Source organism: Bos mutus, chromosome 9 (genome assembly GCF_027580195.1).
Source record: "Bos mutus isolate GX-2022 chromosome 9, NWIPB_WYAK_1.1, whole genome shotgun sequence".
NCBI classification, from domain to species: Eukaryota; Metazoa; Chordata; class Mammalia; order Artiodactyla; family Bovidae; genus Bos; species Bos mutus.
The window spans coordinates 81,897,249-81,918,008 of NC_091625.1; the positions used below are offsets into that span (position 1 = coordinate 81,897,249).

The window sequence follows — 20,760 nt, forward strand, 5'->3', positions numbered from 1 at the left end:
TGTCTCAGCGCACTGGCTTTGAGTGTTTCAATGCATCAAACTTGGACTGGTGATCTGTTTCACATATGGTAATATACATGTTTCAGTGCTATTCTCTCAAATCATCTCCTCCTCGCCTTCTCCCACAGAGTCCAAAAGTCTGTTCTTTATATCTGTGTCTCTTTTGCTGTCTTGCATATAGGGTCGTTTTTACCATCTTTCTAAATTCCATATATATGCGTTAATGTACTGTATTGGTGTTTTTCTTTCTGACTTACTTCACTCTGTTTAATAGGCTCCAGTTTCATCCACCCCATTAGAACTGATTCAAATATGTTCTTTTTAATAGCTGAGTAATATTCCATTGTGTATATGTAAAACCATAGCTTTCTTATCCATTTGTCTGCTGATGGACACCTAGGTTACTTCCACGTCTTAGCTATTGTAAACAGTGCTGCGATGAACATTGAGGTATACGTGTCTCTTTCAATTCTGGTTTCCTTGGTGTATATGCACAGGAGTGGGATTGCTGGGTCAGATGGCAGTTCTCTTTCCAGTTTTTTAAGGAATCTCCACACTGTTCTCCATAGTGGCTGTATTAGTTTGCATTCCCACCAACGGTGTAAGAGGGTTCCTTTTTCTCTGCATCCTCTCCAGCATTTATTGTTTGTAGACTTTTTGATAGCAGCCATTCTGACAGGCATGACATGGTACCTCATTGTGGTTTTGATTTGCATTTCTCTGATAATGAGTGATGTTGAGCATCTTTTCACGTGTTTGTTAGCCATCTGTATGTCTTTTTTGTAGAAATGTCTGTTTAGTTCTTTGGCCCATTTTTTGATTGGGCTGTTTATTTTTCTGGCATTGAGCTGCATGAGCTGCTGGTATATTTTTAAGATTAAGTCTTTGTCAGTTGCTTCATTTGCTATTATGTTCTCCCATTCTGAAGGCTGTCTTTTCACCTTGCATATAGTTTCCTTTCTTGTCCAAAAGTTTTTAAGTTTAATTAGTTTCCATTTGTTTATTTTTGCTTTTATTTCCATTATTCTGGGAGGTGAGTCATAGAGGATCCTGCTGTGATTTATGTCAGAAAGTGTTTTGCCTATGTTTTCTTCTAGGAGTTTTATAGTTTCTGGTCTTCCATTTAGATCTTTTAATCCATTTTGAGTTTATTTTTGTGTATGGTGTTAGAAAGTGTTCTAGTTTCATTCTTTTACAGGTGGTTGACCAGTTTTCCCAGCACCTCTTGTTAAAGAGATTATCTTTTCTCCATTGTATATTCTTGCCTCCTTTGTCAAAGATAAAGTGTCCATATGTGCATGGATTTATTTATCTCTGGGCTTTCTACTTTGTTCCATTGATCTATATTTCTGTCTTTGTGCCAGTACCATACTGTCTTGATGACTGTAGCTTTGTAGTATAGTCTGAAGTCAGGTAGGTTGATTCCTCCAGTTTCATTCTTCTTTCTCAAGATTGCTTTGGCTATTTGAAGTTTTATTCTATTTCCATACAGATTGTGAAATTATGTGTTCTAGTTCTATGAAAAATACCGTTGGTAGCTTGATAGGGATTGCATTGAATCTATAGATTGCTTTGGGTAGTATGCTCATTTTCACTATATTTATTCTTCCGATCCATGAACATGGTATAGTTTTCCATCTATTTGTGTCATCTTTGATTTCTTTCATCACTGCAGGAGGACATTTTTATGTGAGTATAAAATTTTTATGTGGACATGGTATTAAAAATATTCTAGAGGAAAAGGAATCTCCCACTTTTATTTGAATCATTGGAATGAAGTACTAGGTAAAGCTGGAAAAGTAAATTAGTGATAGATTATGGAGGATTATTATTGAGTTCCAGGAAAGCAATTTCAATTTGTTCTGTAGGCAGCCAAACACTGTTGGAGATTTTTCAAAAGTAAGTGTTGAGATGACGTTGATGACATTCCAAAATGTTGTGTAAATGGGATCACAGTATGTAGCTTTTATGTCTGGCGTCTTCCACTTAGCAAAATGCATTTGAGGTTCCACCCATGTTGTTGCATCCTTCTTTAGCATTTATATTTTTACTGCTCAGTAGTATTCCATTACATGCATATGCCCCAATTTATCTATTTATGGGTTGATGATATTTGAGTTATTGTCAGCTTTAGACCATTATGAATAAAGCTGCTATGAACATTTGCATTTAAATTTTGTGTGGACATGTGTTTTCATTTCTCTTGGGTAAATACTTGGGAATAGGATTCCTAGCTTGTATCTTTAAGTGCATGGCACTGCCAGACTTTTTCAGGATGGTTGTACCATTTTATACTCCTGCCATCAACTGTGAGAGTTGCAGTCATTACACTTTGTAATGTTACCAGCCGTTGGTTTGGTCATTTTCTTAAAGCCATTCTAATATGTAGTGATAGCTCATTGTGGTTTGAGTTTACATTTTTCTGATGATTAATGATGCTGAGCATCTTTTCATGTGATTTTTTTTTTTGCTATCCATTTATCGTCTATGTTGATATGTCTATTTAAAATTTTCATCCATTTTTAAATGAATGCATTTATTGATATGTAAGAAAGATGCTTGTTTATTGTAAATTCAAAGAATGCAGAAAAGTTCTAATAGGAAATAAACCACACTAGAATCCAGCACCTGGAACTATTTTAATGTTAAGTTAGTGTTCCAGACCTTTCTCCCTCTATTTGTATATACAGATGGATGGATGATGGTGAATGGATGAATGAGTGGATGGACAGTTGGAAAAAATATGTACATAAGATCTTATTACATGTGCTGATTTTTAAATTGTGGTATAGTTTATGATAGTTTATGAAATTCACCCTTTTAAAGTGTACAACCCAGTGGCTTTTAGTATCTTTTCCCTGTTGTGCTTCATCACAACACTCTAAATTTCAGAACATTTAATCACTCCCCAAAGAAACCCACAACCATTAGCAAGTCAATCCCCGTTTTCTTTTACCTTCCAGTCCTACTCAACAACTAATATACTTTCTCCTTCTATGGATTTGGTCCTCTTAAAAATTTCATATACATGAAATCACAAAATATATGGCCTTTTACATCTGTTTTTTTCACTTGGCAGAATGCTTTCTAGGTCCATCCATATTGAGCATGTATCAGTATATCATTCCTTTTTATGATGCAATAATATTTCATGGATGAATATACTACATTTTGTTTAGCACATCCTCTCTCAATTGATGGATGTTTGGGTCAATTCTTTTATTTGACTCTTCTAAATAAGTAATGGTGCATTTGTGTACAAGTTTTTGTGTGGATATGTATTTTCAGTTCTCTTGAGTTTAAATACTTAGGAGTGAACTTGTTGGTGTCCATTCGTAAATTAAGTTGTTTTCTTTTTATGGAGCTTTGAGATACATGAAGTTTTACAGATTGGATTTACAGGTGTGTGTATCTCTTACATCATGCAACTTCAAGATATATGCTTTAATTTCTGGTGTAGATTTAATGAATGCTTTATAAAAACTTGATTGTCTGATGTCTTATGAATATTATTATGTCAGCTTAAAGAACCAATTTGCATTGATCTGAAGTGTTTAAAATATATAAAGTAAGTCCTTTAAATAATTTGATTGTATCTTAACCATTTATTCAGATGTTACTTCTTTCTAGAATTCATTTAGTCACATGTATGAATATTTATTGATATTACCTTTTGAGTGTTGGTGGAAGTCACTCAGTCGTGTCCGACTCTTTGCTACCTCATGGACTATACAGTCCATGGAATTCTCCTGACCAGAATACTTAAGTGGGTAGCCCTTCCCTTCTCCAGGGGCTCTTCCCAACCTAGGTATCAAACTCAGGTCTCCCGCATTGCAGGTAGATTCTTTACCACCAGGGAAGAATAAAATGTATGGGGACTAACAATGTATAATTACAAGTTGTAAAATGTGATGATTATTTTATGATATGGATATGATTTTGTTAATATTTATATCTCTCACCCACTCCTTCCTCTCAAAATTTACATTACTATTAAGGATTATTCAAGACACACATAGAAACAGATCTAGTTACATTAGGTACTTAAGTAAAGGTTGCTTGGAGGCTGTGTGTTAATTTTTCTTTAGGGTGTGCTTGATGTGGCCTGTCACACTGTAAGTAATGGAGGTGTGCCTGTCATTTTGTTACTTGCAGCATTGCTGATAGACAGAGTGCCTTGGAGGCTGAGCTAAGGACAGTGCAAAGCTCTCGCAAGGATCTGGAGAACTTCCTAAAGTGGATACAAGAAGCAGAAACCACAGTTAATGTGCTTGCAGATGCCTCTCAGCGGGAGAATGCTCTTCAGGACACTGTCCTGGCCAGAGAACTCACACAGCAGATGCAGGCAAGTGCATGGGAAACTGTGCCTTCTATTTTAATTTTTTGCCATCCTGTTTTGATCCATCTACATGCAAAATTTATTACAGTTTAAAGGTGAGGCTATCACCTTATTCAGTTATGAAATCCATACTCCTCTGTGAATAATTGGTTTCCAGAAGTGAGGTCTATGAAATACTCTTAGTTGATCATTAAGGAAAAAAAACACCTTGTTTTATGGAAGTGATAATTATTTATTTAGACTTATAGGCTCATAACTATTCCATTTTCTGTCATCTTAAGCCCTATTACAGTTAGCCTTATTGAAACCTGATTTATCAGGGTATTTCCTTTTAATATGAAGTTGTTTCTTTTTTCATTTATTATAAATACTTAATATAAAAGCTGCAAAGGCCCTGTGGCTTGGTTTACAACTAAGAATATTAGGCTTGAAGGTATTGCTTTTATGTCTTAAGCTTGATAACTACAATTGTGAATGCAGTCTGAGGTTCAAATTTTCTTCCACATGAAATATGATAATACAAAATCTTTCCTTTAAAAGAAGTTTTGAGGAATCTTATGAAGCATGTCTGAATCTTTTTTCCTCCCCAAGTGCAGCTCTTCAGTGCCCTTGAATTTCCCATTTTCTTTGTGCAGAATGACCTATTCTTGCCAGTCACAGGCCTTCTCACTTAGAATTCGGTCTTAAACCAACTTCATTGGAGAAGTCTCCTTGTTTACCAGAGTTTTACATCTGATTACTTCTTTATGCCATGTCATTCTCACAACATTTTGACAGGTATTATTTCTGATGCTTGTGAACTCATGATCCATTGTCATCGGATGCCTGTCTCCTCCTCTCCTAGTTGATCATGTGGTTCTTCAAGGGCAGAGATCACGTTATTCCGTACTGTTGCCTATGCAGAACTCTGTGTGGAAATTCTAAGTAAATACTGACTGCTGCCCTTGGGCCCTAAAACATCATCATTACGAAATACAGTGTGATGACCTTTTTTGAATTCTTTCTTAGAAAATCTTTTCCCTCAAAATATCAGAATGTTAACAGATATTTGGGTCTGGATGAAGGGTCCAGAAACTTTCTTGGAACAATTCTAATTCTTACAAATTTTGTCTGTTTGAAATTATTATCATTAAAAAGTTATAAATATTTTAAAAAGACCCTTTTGGAATAGACTTATTAATAACTTATTCCCATGCATATTGACTATTAGAATGTTTGATGGTTGAATTCTCAAGATTAATTCAACAAAAATCTGTTTACTTACATTACTTACTATATTTTAGTCATTGATTCATTACATAATACCCTTGGGTCTTGATAATGAGAATGAGCAGGCAAATGTTGAAGATAAATCTGTTCTTTTTGTGTGTGTTTTGTCTTACCCTCTGGAGTCCTATGAGGTCACTATACATGTTAATTGATAAGATATTTAGCTATCATCTCATGTTTAGAGGGTTATGGAGAGCTCTGAATGTGGCTATATGCTAGAATATATTATTTTTTATGATTTAATGATAAGTCTGACCCAATAATGCTCACAGATACTCAATTTATATAATGATGTTAAACTCAAACATACGCAGGTTGTGCATTTGAGAAGGTAACCCTTTTAGACAATGAACAAAGGAGGCTTGAAGTGAACCTTGTTGATGAGCACCAGTAAAACACAAACCTATTTTGGAGTGTAATAATGTCTTTAAAAACATTTTATCCTGGGATATATTTTTACATAGCCAAAAACTCTTCTCAATATTTAATGAATTATTCAAACTGTGTAAAAAATACATATAAATAGAGATGTTTAAAATCTTTCTGAATAAAAATAACTAACACAGGACTACTTGTCTTATGGCAACCAGCATCAGGAAAAAGAGGTTACTGACTAAAGAGGTTACTGTTATACATTATAGCATGAATGGTAAATGCTTCTTGCAACTAGTTTAATGTCACTAAAATAATCTATTTTGTCTCATAAGAAATAATAAAGAGGGCTTTTATTAAAAGCTTATTAACATCTCTCTACCTAAAGATAAGCACATTCATTTATTTATGGTTTGAATGTTTCACATTATGGTAGTTTGCATGAGTTTTCACTCCCTTGCTTCTTTGTTAAATGCTCTTAATTTTAAAACATTCTCTTCACTTTATTAAAAAAAGAAAATTGATGGCTTTGCTTTTTGCTTTGCGTACCTTATAGGTAGATGAGTTTTAGACTTAGTACCGTTTTCTTGGAGAAGGAAATGGCAACCTACTCCAGTATTCTTGCCTGGAGAATTCGATGTACGGAGGAGCCTGGTGGGCTACAGTCCACAGGGTTGCAAAGAGTCAGACACGACTGAGTGACTTCACTCACTCACTCACTCACCATTTGCTTAGTATTTTTGATGCAATAGAATTTTAATTTTCCTTTGGATTTTTGTTTTAATGACTCTCCTTTTGTGTGAGTGAACAGGCAGTTAAAAATGAAAACTTATTTGGAAATGGAAATGGAAAGATTGTTGAAGAAAAAGAATGAGGAAAAGCACTTGGAATTATAAAACACATGTTCTGTTGGTGTGGTGATGGTGGTGGAGGACATGTGTGCACAAAACGATGGAGTAAGGACCTCGGCGAGCGTGTGCTCTGTGTACCAGGCTGTGTGTAGAACTGCTTACATGACACATTCTCTAGTTGTACTTGCTTTGTGTCTTAACACAGTGTGATGCAGGGCCATGGGAATATTTCATAAAGGTGAAGAAATTTATTCTGTATTTGGTTTAAGGTGAATTTGGGTAACTTTTGATAAAGCATAGTTTGGAAGCACATGGGAAGATGAAGATTAATTTCTGGGAGTATGCCATGATACATACCACTTCTGATAAGAATAAATGATCACTTGGATTTATGAATTTATGTTTCATTGCCCTGCTGCATGGCGGTTAGGTTTTTCTCCTCAGCAGAGAACTGTTGGCAAGAGAAAACCTGATCTTTTTGGAGACAAAAGCTCTTGGAGATCTGAGTGGTCCAGATCATAGAGAGTCTTGTATGACTTGCCAAGTATTTTGTATTTTAACCTGGTGGCAAAGAAGAGAAGTCTTTAAAGAATATTAAGCAAGAGAGTGATACAGTGGGACTTTATTTTGTAGGAATCTAACTGATGACTTTATGGAGAATGTGTTTGAATTGGGCAAGACTGACATGACAGCCAAACAGGATACTCCAGCCATCTGGTCAGGGATGAAAATGACTAGAAATGAGGCAGCATGGGTGGAGAGACCTAATGACTTGATAGTATGAATAGACTAAGGGTGGGAGAAGGGTTATTGACAGAGAAGACCGATAGGTGGTGTCAGAATCTGAGATTGGGGACGACAGGAAAAGAAAAAGTCAGGGAAGCAGTGCAAGTTAGTGCAGAGTATGATGCTAAGTTCCATTTGGACTGTGTGGAAATGCGGCATCTGAGGAATGTTCAGGAGGAGATGCCTGGCACACAGTTGTCACTGTGGGTCTATATTCAAATGAGAGAACTTGACCAAAGATGCACAAACTTTTTTTTTGCTTTTGAATGAAAGTCTATTATTGATTTCCCAGTTTGTCTATTAATTCAAATGCATTTACTCTTTAATTTTCCTGCCTGTATTCTTAGATATTATTATCATCACCTTAATTATATTTCAAAATATAAGCTTTAAATTTTATCAGTACCAATTAATTAACATGCTTTGATTCTTTCCTGAGTAAAATTCTGTTGCCCTGTTGCCTTTCTGGGGTTGCTGTTTTTACTCTCTAATAATATGTGCTTTGAGATAATTCTGTTTTTGTCTCCTGTGTTCTCTTTCAGCCTAATTTGTATCCTCTTTTCCATAGGCGTGGACTTTGGTTGTTTAGATCATTTCAGATCTTGTCTGTTACCCAGCTCTCTGGTATTTAGGCAGTATTACCTGTACTGTGGAAGCTTCACCTGTTGGTTTAGGGACAGGAATTACAACTTCATTTTTTATAACAGCTTTATTAACATTCCACATACCCTACAATCCTTCCATTTCATCCCTTTAAGTTGTACAATTGAATTGTTCTTACTGTATTCACAGAGCTGTGCAACCTTTATCATAATCAAATTAGAACATTTTCATCACCTCAAAAAGAAATCCTATACCTCTTGGCTGTCAATCCTCTGTTGCCAATTCTCTGACTGTCAAATAATTACTAATCTACTTCCTGTGTCTATATATTTGCCTAAAAAATTGCTAGTTTTAATCACCTCGTTCTTTGATGATCTCTTCCGAGTTGGGCTTTGTATAGATATTTTGATGTTGGTAGACTCTCCAGAAGGAGGCAGTATAGGTTCTCAGTATACAGCTGCCGGGAAAAAATAGACAAACAGAAACTCAAAAAAAACGCTGCTTGATAAACGCAACCCTCTAAGACCCACTTTAGGGCTTTAAATCATGCTAAAATGAAGGATTAAGAAGGCAGACAAAGTAAAAGATGAGAAACGAATATTTTTAAATGCTGCCTTTCTTTTAAAGAGTCATGACAATGATGCAGAAAGGTAAAAATGCAGACTTACCCAGGTTATTAATTTGAGCAGGACATAATGAGAAACGTCTGGCTTCTGTTTCTGGCTGTGCCCTTTAACCTGGTCATGGAATCATTCTGGGTTATTTTGCTTATTACCTAACAGTACTTTACGTCAGTTGATATTTACTGCGGTATTCAAAAGCTGAAGTATTTAGAAAATGCATCTGAAATATATACACACAAACATAAGACCTCAAAATTCTGTACTGGGTTCTTCTGTCTATGTGACATGTACATCATGTCTTCTAAAATTAAAACAGCTTTATGAAAAAAAAAAAAACCAGCTTTATGGCAAATAAAACAAGATCATGAAGATACTAAGGGAAAATGTGGTAATCTGAGTGTTAGTAGTCAATTACAGACTTTGTTTTTTTTTTTTTTTTTTATTAACCTTACTGTGTAATTAGGGGAGTCTTAACCTGACATTAGAAATTTGATTTCTGATGGCTTTCCTCTTAGCTAAGCAGGCATCTGAGAGCCTATGGACGACTCTGCTTTTAGGGTATCTTAGGTAAAGTCCCCGGCATGTATTTTTTGTTTTGTTTCAGATGGTCTTGTTCTGAGACCTGCGTGGAGGGTATTTATTAACACTTAACGTCTGGGCTGATATCCTTAGAGTCAGGTCCCCTTCTGTTCTGCTCGAGATTTGTCATGGGCTCTATTCACTCATCCCATAGAACACAGCCAGAGCTGCATTTAGTCGGGTAGCGAACGCATCTCTCTTTAAAGTGAGAGAGTGAATGCCACTGGATCGCTTAATATAAACCTGCTACAAGGCATGCATCTTGGTGATGTGTTGAATCTCTGTTCCCTGAGGATATCTGCTTTGTATCTGCAGCTTTAATGTTTCACTTAATATCCTTTTTGGCTACTGAGCGCTCTCCTCTCCCAGCAGCAGGCAGCGTTTGGCTGCCCGACAACTTGCCTCATTGTCTGGCCGCGCTGGGCTGAGCAAGTCCTGGCTGTGTGCATCTGCTGGGGGCTTTCTGGGTGGCGTTTGTGTATGTTTTTTCAATTGAGAAGTTGAAGGAATACCAGCCTCCTTCTGCCTAGCACCTAAGTCCCCTGTATTTTTCAAATGCTTTCCTGGAAACGAGCATGCTCAGAGAACTGGCAAATCATTGTCCAGTGACCGGGAGGAAATGATCATTGCTCTTCATTTATAATGCAAATTCTGAGGTGTCTGCAGAAGTGTGGTAAACTTAAAATGATGGCTGTGGTGAGAACATCTCTGCAGAAAGTTGTGGTTTTGTTACATCGTTTACAAAGGATGGCAGTTTCTTCTCCTCGGTATCAGAAGCTCTGTAAGGTAACTGAGTGATTGAAAATGAGGATCTCTGGTGTCAGACAATTCTACTGTTTCTCGGGCTCTAAAATCTAGTCTTTCAGGGTTCTTATCAAGGAAAGATTCCTTTTCTTAGTGACTGACTGTAGAAGCTGTTGAAGTGAATTGCTTAATTACATTCTGTTTCAGAATCAGGAGCAAGTAGTATTTTAGTGCCTATTTTATTTTGTAATTGACAAAATCTTGTTTTTTGTAAAGGACTAGTGAACTGTTTGGAGAAAATAATAGCAAAAACTACATTCATTAAGACCTGTTACCTCTGAGGTACTTGTGGTCTTAATACTAAATGGGCAATTAATTTTACATAAATGTCAGTAGATTTTTAAAAAGTTTAAAATAATCTTTTAGTAGATTCATTAAAAACTGCTCATCTTTATAGTTCATTATTTATCAACTAAAAAATTAAAACATTTTAGAAACTACCGTGAGAAGCACATCTCATGGTAAAATATCCCCCATATTCCTGAATCTTCATATATTATAGTTAAACATGAAGAACTGAATTTTGTTTGGACAGGTGGATTTAAGTACACTTTGTGAAGGCAACTTGTTTGACAGTTGCAATTTCGAATACTACGTCATCCTAAACCACTGAATGAGCTTCTGTATATTTTTTAAGTTAGCTATTGTATTTTTGATCATTGTTTTGTTTTATATAAACTATGTTCATACTTTCTTATTACTTTTGTCAGAAATTGGAGTGATTTGGTATGAAAAAGGAAGGGGGGAGTTATAACTGGAATGCTGAAAAAATTTATCCAGCACCGCAGTACAATATTCTTCCTTCATATCATGTTCTTAGTACCATTCCCGAGAATGTATCTTGTTGCCCTGTTGGCCAAAGTCATTTATAATTCAAACAGCTGTCTCTAGGACAATGTTATTTTTCTGACATTATAAAATATGACATGTCTGAGCACCTAAATCATGCTTATTATATGGCAGTGGGTTAGACAGGGGAAAGCAGAATTCTGTTAACTTTATCATATATTGTTGTTTCTTACATTTTGGCCAATTAAATGTATTTCTGTCTGGAATCTTTTTATTTTTTTTGAAAAGTTTAAGCAGACAGATTATGGTGATGGGCATTCTTTGCAGAAATAGAAGCGTTTTCATTTGAAGTTCATTAAAACTTAATACAACTTAACTTGTAAAAATTCATAAATTATTTATTCAAAATGTTTTATGTTTTGGTTCACTTCAGGTAATAAATTTATCCTGGTGAAATGTTTATACAGTTCATAAATAGGCAGTTTTGATAATAGAGAAGAAAAGCTCACTCACTAACTCATTATTTTATCATTTTATCTGAAAGTATGAATATATAAAACATCCTGTTTCATTAACTGGATCTTTTTTCTCATCTATTTGTATGTGTACTTTCACAAAATTAGATAGTTTCCTCAAGTCATGTGAGCAAGGTATTAAGATGGTCTTAAGATGAAAGGCAGAAGTTCAAATACTGGAGAAGTTTGCTTAGTTTCATAATTACTTCCCAAATTAGTACAACTTAAGTTAATAAAGTCCTTGGATAAGTTAGTTCCCAACTGAAATACTCTTTGGGCTGACTTCTTGAGATTTTAATTTCCTAAAGAAACCACTACAATTTAAATGTTTAGAATTAAATGTTACTTTTTTCTCTTAAAAAATTAAAATTTGCATTATTCTCAGTTGTTTATCTTTCACATTTTTTTTTTCTCAAAAGTAAAATTAACAACTGTCCAGATAATGAAATGAGAAATAAACAATTCCAGTACTTTCCAGCAGGTGTCAATGTAAGTCAGTGATATATGAAATTTGGCTGAAGAACTAGATATCTAAAATAGGAAGTGGCAAACTACTAGGAAATAAATCACTTAGTAATGGATATATTTTATTTGCTTGGTTATATTTTGAGAACTGATCTTAATTACTGAACTATATTAGCTGATATAATGTAAATAAAAATTTTGGTTGCAGAATTGCATATTAATAAACAAGTGCCATCTGAAATACTGACATAAGTGAAATATCTATACCAATCAAAAGTACTTTATTGTATTTTAATTATCAGTAGTGTTCTGTGTATAATACTTAAAAGTTTAAATAAGTTTGGTGTTTGTTTACTTTAAGACACTGTAAATTTTTTACCCCTTACATTTTAAATGCTATCATGAATATCGCTTCCTTATTACCTCCTACATTCTTTAAATTTAGTTTCTTAGGAAATGCTCTAAGTTGCAGTGTTTCTTCATAAGAATGTAGAGGCAGTCTATTGTAAGTACATTTACAGACTGAAATGAATTGGAAATAGTGTTGAGAAAATGACTATTTTAAATTCATATTTGTGTTTTGAAATCTAGTTTATCCCTCTTTTAAATTTTTATTTAGGATCTCTGTTTTTACCTATTAAGTGGAAATTCAGCCTTTTATTGGACCTTTTCCTTTCTGATACCATCTCTTTTTTTGCTTATATTTATATTTATATACCTTTTATCTGTAAGAAAATAGCTTATGTATGACAGAACTGGAAATTTGTGTTGAATATTCTCTCTTTTTTTTTCCTGTATGTTTTGAAGATTAGGGAGGAGTGAAAAGAAGCACTTGGAATTTATAACTCTTGGAGTTAAAATATACTTTTTCCCTTCTCTTGACCTATTTACACTTTCACTAGTATTTTTGGCACTTAAAATATTTCTTTCTGGTTATACATAAAATTTAGATGGGAAACTGAAAAATAAGTGCTGCTTGCTTGAAGGTATAATTAACAACATTGAAATTGCCCTGATGACCTAAAATCATCTTATGCTGGATGCTAATTTTTCCAGATTTGGTTTTGATTGTTTAGTTCCTTTAAAATATTAATGACTATCAAGATATTTTTTCTCCTAATAGAGTACAGTAAAAGCAAAGGTAAATGTAAATGATTAAAAAATAAAATGGACTTTTATTTGTTTTCATTATCTGATTACTTGGGGATATTTCATCACTAAATCTTTGCACTAGAAGCTGAATAAATTTATGTTTTATAGTGCCATTCTTTTCCTTAGTGCCAACTTTCATAAAATATTTGATACGGAAATATTTGAGGACATGGTAAAAGCAACTATTTGTAAGGTAGATTGAGATATTAACCATTATAGAAAAATGAGAAAGATATAAAATTAGTGTTATAAATTGGATTCCTCATGATTTAAGCATTTAAAAAATTAGTAGAGTATACTTTCTACTGTTCTCTTCTTGCAACCCAGTTGGTTGTCTTTTTCTTCCTATGTGATATATACACACACCATTTTGGTAACTACTGATTCATCCTTACAGTGAAACTCTGACTATTCTTAGCCTAGTCTTCTGGAGGACTCAGATTTTCAGAACTGTACTGATCTCAGTCCTCTCTGAAAAACCGTGTCTTCTGTGGTACCAGAGCAGCTGCCTCTGAGTACTTTGTGAACAACAGAGATGGGAAGATGCCCCCCAGAAATCAGGATTGATAGGTGATGTCTGCAAATGTCTTGCATTGTGTGTAGTGTGTATGTTTGCATGTAGACAACACAGAGCGATGTGGAAGCTTATGGTGCCAGAAAACAAGGGTATATGATGACAGAGGTGCATGATCTCTGAATAGAGTTTCAGATTCACTGATGAATTAAGTTTATGTACCACTTCTCATCTACATATGGGGGCCCCCTTTATTTAGAGGTAGTTAAGATTGATGATGCATTTTTAAAGAATATAGAGAGTGGAATGGCATATTTTCAAATGATTTACACTCCATATAGCTACATTTTATATTTTTTATTCCCTTAAATGTCCTCTTTTGCAGGTGGAAAATTTGCATTTGTTGAATAATTAAATCCTCCAGTGTTCTAGGGTGATAGAACTTTACTTTGTCTTTATTTGAGTGTTGAGATGTAGATATTTGATGGTCATCTCTTAGATTCCCTCAGTTTCTTTCCATAATCAAATCATACACATATTGTTTGAACTCTAAGAATGGTCAGAGTCGTGGTTTCTCGCCTGGAGGCAGAACTCCAGTTGATCACAAAAAGACTGTCTCTTCTTGGTTATATGATAAACACATTTTGGATAGTTCAAAAATTTTGGAAGGCTGAGATATTTAATGGGAGGAAAATGCCAAATGTGGAAGGACTGACGTATATCTTGCCCATCTCCATCAGTGTGCTGCGTCTGTGGCCTCAAGGCTGTAGGGACACCTGGGAAGTTTACATTCCTTACTCTCAACTGTGTTTCTTCTTGCTCAGTGGGTTCAGATTACAGCTTAAAGTGCAACGGGTCAAGAAAGACGGTATCTACCTCCCTATTTGTCATCAGATATTTTCTTCTGGCTTCCAAAAGCAGCAGCATTATTTATATGACTTCCTGATCTGTATTTTACATAGCTCCTCAAGTCAATGTGTATCTCAAAATTATTTTTAAAAAGTTATCAAATTAACATTTTGTTAATCAGAAAACTCATGCTATTAGTGACTTTTAGCTAAGGCAGTATAATCAGATATGAGGTAATGGTTTTCCAATTAACTAAAAAATAATTGAAACCATTCAACAGGATTGCCTTCTAAATTGCTTTTTTAACAGCCAGGATATCATTATTTGCTTTAGTCTAGATTTGTAATCTAGAAATCGGGGACAAACAGCCATTTTGACAGCATTGGTATAGCATTATGACTATGGATAAAAGATCTCCTTTAGAGTATTGAAATTTTAAACTAAAATATTGGTGATTTGTGTTTAACCTAGGGATAAAGTTTATTAAACTTCAAGGGGAAATTTCCAAGAGGAATGCACTGATAGGTTTTAAATGTACAGATATTATCCACTCCCCTTAGTAGTGACTGTGAGCACTTCCTGTTTCTCTTTGTATATTTGGTAGTTTATTTTTAGCCCTCTAAAATAAGCAATTAGTAGAACTCCTACCACAGAGATAGAAGAATAGAGAAAATTTCATGCTATGGTAGCTTGCTCAGTTTCACAAAGTATATTCATTTCTGGGCAAGGTAAATGAATCCAAATAATTGAAATTGGAAAGCATATGAAGTGCATCAGAGGATTTCTTTTCATTTTTCTTCTTCTAGTTTGTTCAGTTCTGTGAAATTCTAGAAGATTAATTTATAACCAAGCTCACTTATAAAAGCAGAAAGAACCTTTAAATGCTTAATAAATAATAAGCCGATATGAATGTATGGCTAGTTAAAGCTTAAGTAAGAAGTTTGGAAAAGAATCAAATGGAAGAACACATTGAACTGCTCCCACAATAGACTATTTTACTTTTGCTTTAGGAAAATTGAACAGCAATAAAATAACTTCAAGCTTCCATGACTGAAAAAAGTCTTGTTACTACTGGTGCAGTTTATTTTTATTTTTAGAGTGTGTGAGAATTTACAGTGCATTTTCTCATATATGTCATCATTAATACATATGGCATTAATTAACTACTACATGATTATTTTTCCTTAAGAGCAAGGTAGGAAAGAAATTTGTCACTATTCCCATTTAGCAAGTGGAGAAACAGATTTTATAAATTGGCAGGTTAAGAAATATGCCAGTAATTACTCGGCTAATATGTGGTACAACCTAAACTAAACCCAGTCTTTCTGATTCCAGATTCAGTGTCTTTTTACACTTAACTTCAGATAGTTTTAGGAATTATACTGGACTAAAATGAACCATGCATTATTGAAGATATAGAAAGAGAAGTCACATTAACTAAGTAATAGTATTATTTCTAAATTTATGTACATTTCATTTTCAGTTATATAAATTTCTGCTAGTATCCTTTAAGGAGAGTGCAATGGCACCCCACTCCAGTACTCTTGCCTGGAAAATCCCATGGACGGAGGAGCCTGGTGGGCTGTGGTCCATGGTGTCGCTAAGAGTCAGACACGACTGAGTGATTTCACTTTCACCTTTTCACTTTCATGCATTGGAGAAGGAAATGGCAACCCAATCCAGTGTTCTTGCCTGGAGAATCCCAGGGGCAGGAGAGCCTGGTGGGCTGACGTCTATGGGGTCACACAGAGTCGGACACGACTGAAGTGACTTAGCAGCAGTTAGCAGTATCCTTTAAGACATGAGCTAGAGAATCCTGGAGCAAGAGGAGATGTGGGAAACCATTGAGTTCAGCCATTTCATTTTACAGATGAGGAAACAGATCATCTGTAATGGATGCTTTATTGCTGCCAGTTCTGTGAGGTGGAGATGTAGTTGTTTTCTCCTGGAAGTTTAAGCAAAGTGAAAAATGTTCTTTTTAAAGATATTTTGATATTTGAGTTCTGGCTATATAACTCTAAGAGGATAAAGACTTTGTTCTTATTGAAATTGGTTCACTGGATGCTTTTTAATAGGCTCATTTTGTGGGTCTAAGAAGATGGATTGGTTCATTTTAATGCAAATTAATACAGTTGATTTTGGTTTTTGATTCATAATTTAAAGTTTCTGTACCAAAAGTATTGCATTTTTTTGCTTGAAAACATTATCTGAAATCACATTTACTCAGAATTTTTTAAAAATGAAGGTGGGCGTGTGCCTACCTGGCATGGAGCTTCTGGGCAATTTGCAACACTCATGCCTGTGTGATTGTGATATGAAAGCAAAGGAATTGTTATTTATGATTAGGTTTTCCCTGGAATTCTATAACCTTCTTTTTAAACATTCAGTTCAGTTCAGTTGCTCAGTCGTGTTCGACTCTTTGTGACCCCATGAACCACAGCATGCCAGGCCTCCCTGTCTAGCACCATCTCCCGGAGTTCACTCAAACTCACGTCCAAACATTACACGCCATTAATTTTTCTCCATGTCATTAAACATTTTGTTGTATTGTGGTTTTTTAATGGGGTAAATATAAATTCTATTGAAGGATAATTTATTTAAGGGATCTGTTATGGTTAGATAATTAGGTTATAACCAGTGTTCTCATGATAAATAATTCTGTGGTGAACATCATCATAAATCATTGAGACCATCCTGATTATCTCCTGGATATATTTGCATTATAGAATAGGATAACTGGATCAGATTTGCATTTAATGACATTTCCTATATATTGCAAAATTTTCCCCTGGCAAGACAAACTATTTACATGCCTACTGGCAGCTTGAATTCTCCTTTCCTATATCTTCCCAGAAAATAGGTGATATCATTTAAAACTATTTTATGAAATCTTCAGATGAAAAATGAAACCATGTTGTATAATATAAACTAAAATATAGTGATGTTAACTGATTTACTGAATTTTGGGACCAAATAGTCTATTCCAAACTATCTGAATTCCAGGTGCTGTGCTGGGAACCCAAACACTGTCTAAATGGAATGTGACAAATAGCATACAATAAAGTTCAAACCTGTCTGAACATAGTAGAGAGTATATTTTGACTTGAAAATGTAAGAGAAGAGTTTAGAGAAAGGTAAAATTTAATAGAGATCTTGAGAGTAGGTAGAATTGAATAGAGAATTCTGGAAATAAACCCCTTAATGAGCAAAGACATAGGCAATAGAAGTGTGCTGACTGTATTCAGAGAACACTGGGTACTTGTTTATCAGGATATGAAATTCATTTGTCAATATTTTCATCTTAATAAAAAGAATTACTCTTTTGAATGCCAGTCAAATGTCATTGACTTTTGACTTTTTCCAAAATTTAGACCAGTTTTAAAGAAAAATTGTTTGTGAATATTGGAGATATTCAAACATGGAGAGCATTTCCAAGATAGCATTCTGAAATTAAAAATTATTGAATAATATTGAAATTATTCAATATTCACATCTTTGAAATAAGAAAACAGTTCTTCTGAATGTCTCCCTTAAATGAAATGACCTTCCTTTGCATGTGAGTCATTTCGGTGTAATAGTGACAAAAATAGTTATACTCCGTTGATGAGACATTGACACAATTTTTCAAGCAAAAATGAAAAATAATTCATGATAGAAATCAGTTTGTCTAACATTAATCTAAATTGTAGACTTATAAGACTTTAGAGTATATAAAAATTGTAGAAATTATTTTACCATTTTTTTCATTTTATTTATGAGAAAACTGCATTTACATTTATGTAGAGCTTTGTTCTTAATGTGCTTTAATATATTATTTTATGCTCCCAAGATCACACAGCCAAGTGATACTTGGCTACATATTTAAATTTCCAGGGGATCACTCTAGTATCCATTACATTTTATGTGTACTTATTTTTTATATAGTTTATATTGAACTTTCTCTGGTATTAAAATTCACTATTTCTCCATCTTGCTTTCTGAAGTATTGTCAATTTCCTGAATTTGGGGTCATATCTTATTTTAAAAGAGTGTTTTGAATAGAGCAAGTATTCATAAATGTTGAATAAATAATCCAAATTTCAATTTGTCCTTAGATTTGTAATGTTATTATAAGTAAAAATGCTCTACTTTGACTCCTTATTTTCCTGTTTAAAATAGCTTTATTGAGATGTAATTCACGTACAATACAATTCACTCAAAGTATAAAATTCAGTGTTTTTTAGTATATTCACAGGACTGTGTAACTATTGCTACAAATGAAATTTTAAAGTTTTTGTACTCCCCCCCAAAAAGAAACCCACTACTTATAAGGATTCTTTATTTCCTCTCCTCCATCCTCCTAGCCATCAGTTCAGTTCAGTTCAGTCACTCAGTCATGTCTGACTCTGCAGTCCATTGACTACAGCACACCAGGCTTCCCCGTCCATCACCAACTCCCAGAGCTTGTTCAAACTCATGACCATCAATTCGGTGATGCCATCCAACCATCTCATTCTCTGTCATCCCCTTCTCCTCCTGCCTTCAATCTTTCCCAGCATCAGGGTCTTTTCCAATGAGTCAGTTCTTCACATCGGGTGGCCAAAATATTGGAGTTTCAGCTTCAGCATCAGTCCTTCCAATGAATATTCAGGATTGATTTCCTTTAGGATGGACTGGTTGGATCCCCTTGCAGTCTAAGGGACTCTCAAGAGTCTTCTCCAACACCACAGTTCAAAAGCATCAATTCTTCGGTGCTCAGCTTTCTTATATTCCAGCTCTCACATCCATACATGACTACTGGAAAAACCATAGCTTTGACTAGACAGACCTTTGTTGGAAAAGTAATACCTCTGCTTTTTAATATGCTGTCTAGGTTGGTCATAACTTTTCTTCCAAGAAGTAAGCGTCTTTTAATTTCATGGCTGCAGTCACCATCTGCAGTGATTTTGGAGCCCCCCAAAATAAAGTCAGCCGCTGTTTCCACTATTTCCCCATCTATTTCCCATGAAGTGATGGGGCCAGATGCCATGAGCTTAGTTTTCTGAATGTTGAATTTTAAGCCAACTTTTCACTTTCTTCTTTCACTTTCATCAAGAGGCTCTTTAGTTTTTCTTCTGCCATAAGGGTGGTGTCATCTGCATATCTGAGGTTATTGATATTTCTCCCGGCAATCTTGATTCCAGCTTGTGCTTCATCTAGTCCTGCATTCCTCATGATGTACTCTGCATATAAGTTAAATAAGCAGGGTGACAACGTGCAGCCTTGACATACTCCTTTCCCCATTTGGAACCATTCTGTTGTTCCATGTCCAGTTCTAACTTGCTTCTCGATCTGCATACAGATTTCTCAGGAGGCAGGTCATGTGGTCTGGTAGTCCCATCTCTTTAAGAATTTTCCAGTTTGTTGTGATCCACACAGTCAAAGGCTTTGGCATAGTCAATAAAGCAGAAGTAGATGTTTTTCTGGAACTCTCAAGCCAAGGGACTCTCAAGAGTTTTCTCCACACCACAGTTCAAAAGCATCAATTCTTCAGCGCTCAACCTTCTTTATGGTCCATTTCTCACATCTATACATGACTACTGGAGAAGCCATATCCTTCTAGCCCTAGGGAACCACTAATCTACTTTCTGCCTTTTCTACTTTTTAGCATTAGATTGGGAGTAAGAGTTTGAAACCATAAATGTTAGGTTTAAAAAACTGGAAAAATATTTCAAATTTATTGTGATAAATTTATGACTTTATTTTACAGAATTTGATAGTTTTGGAATGTGTTGATTGTTAATAATAATTAGAATAGCTTTGGTTAAACAATTTATAAACTTTATATTGTGCTGTGTGTGCTAAGTTGCTTCAGTTGTGTCCAACTCTTTATGACCCCATGGACTGTAGCCTGCCAGGGGATTCTCCATGCAAGAATGCTGGAGTGGGTTGCCATGCCCAGCACTCTTTGCTAAATAATTTGTAAACTACAAAATGTATAATTTATTTATCATGTTAGTTCTTTAGAGTATATTAAAAGTGAAATATCATGGGGAAAATGCTGAATTTGGGATCTGAAGACCTCTGTTTGATTGTCTTATTTGCTGTCTGATCTATTGCAATATTCAAGTGGTATATCCATCCTCAGTTTCTACATAGTGGGAGTAATATGCATTCTATTTATTTTAGAAAGATAGTATAGGATTGATAAGTTAATGTTCATGAATCCGCTATGTACGGCTAGAGTATTACTAAATGGAAATATTAGATTTTCTGCAATTTCTTATTCTCC

At 34.8% G+C, this 20,760-nt stretch overlaps 1 protein-coding gene across 1 annotated transcript in view; it reads left to right on the forward strand.

Moving 5' to 3' along the window:
- The window catches only part of UTRN (utrophin), a 556,038-nt gene that overhangs the window by 292,734 nt on the left and 242,544 nt on the right, over window positions 1-20,760 (forward strand). Inside the window, 1 exon segment of the mRNA XM_070376815.1 lies at window positions 4,156-4,345. Coding sequence (XP_070232916.1) covers window positions 4,156-4,345 — 190 coding nt within the window.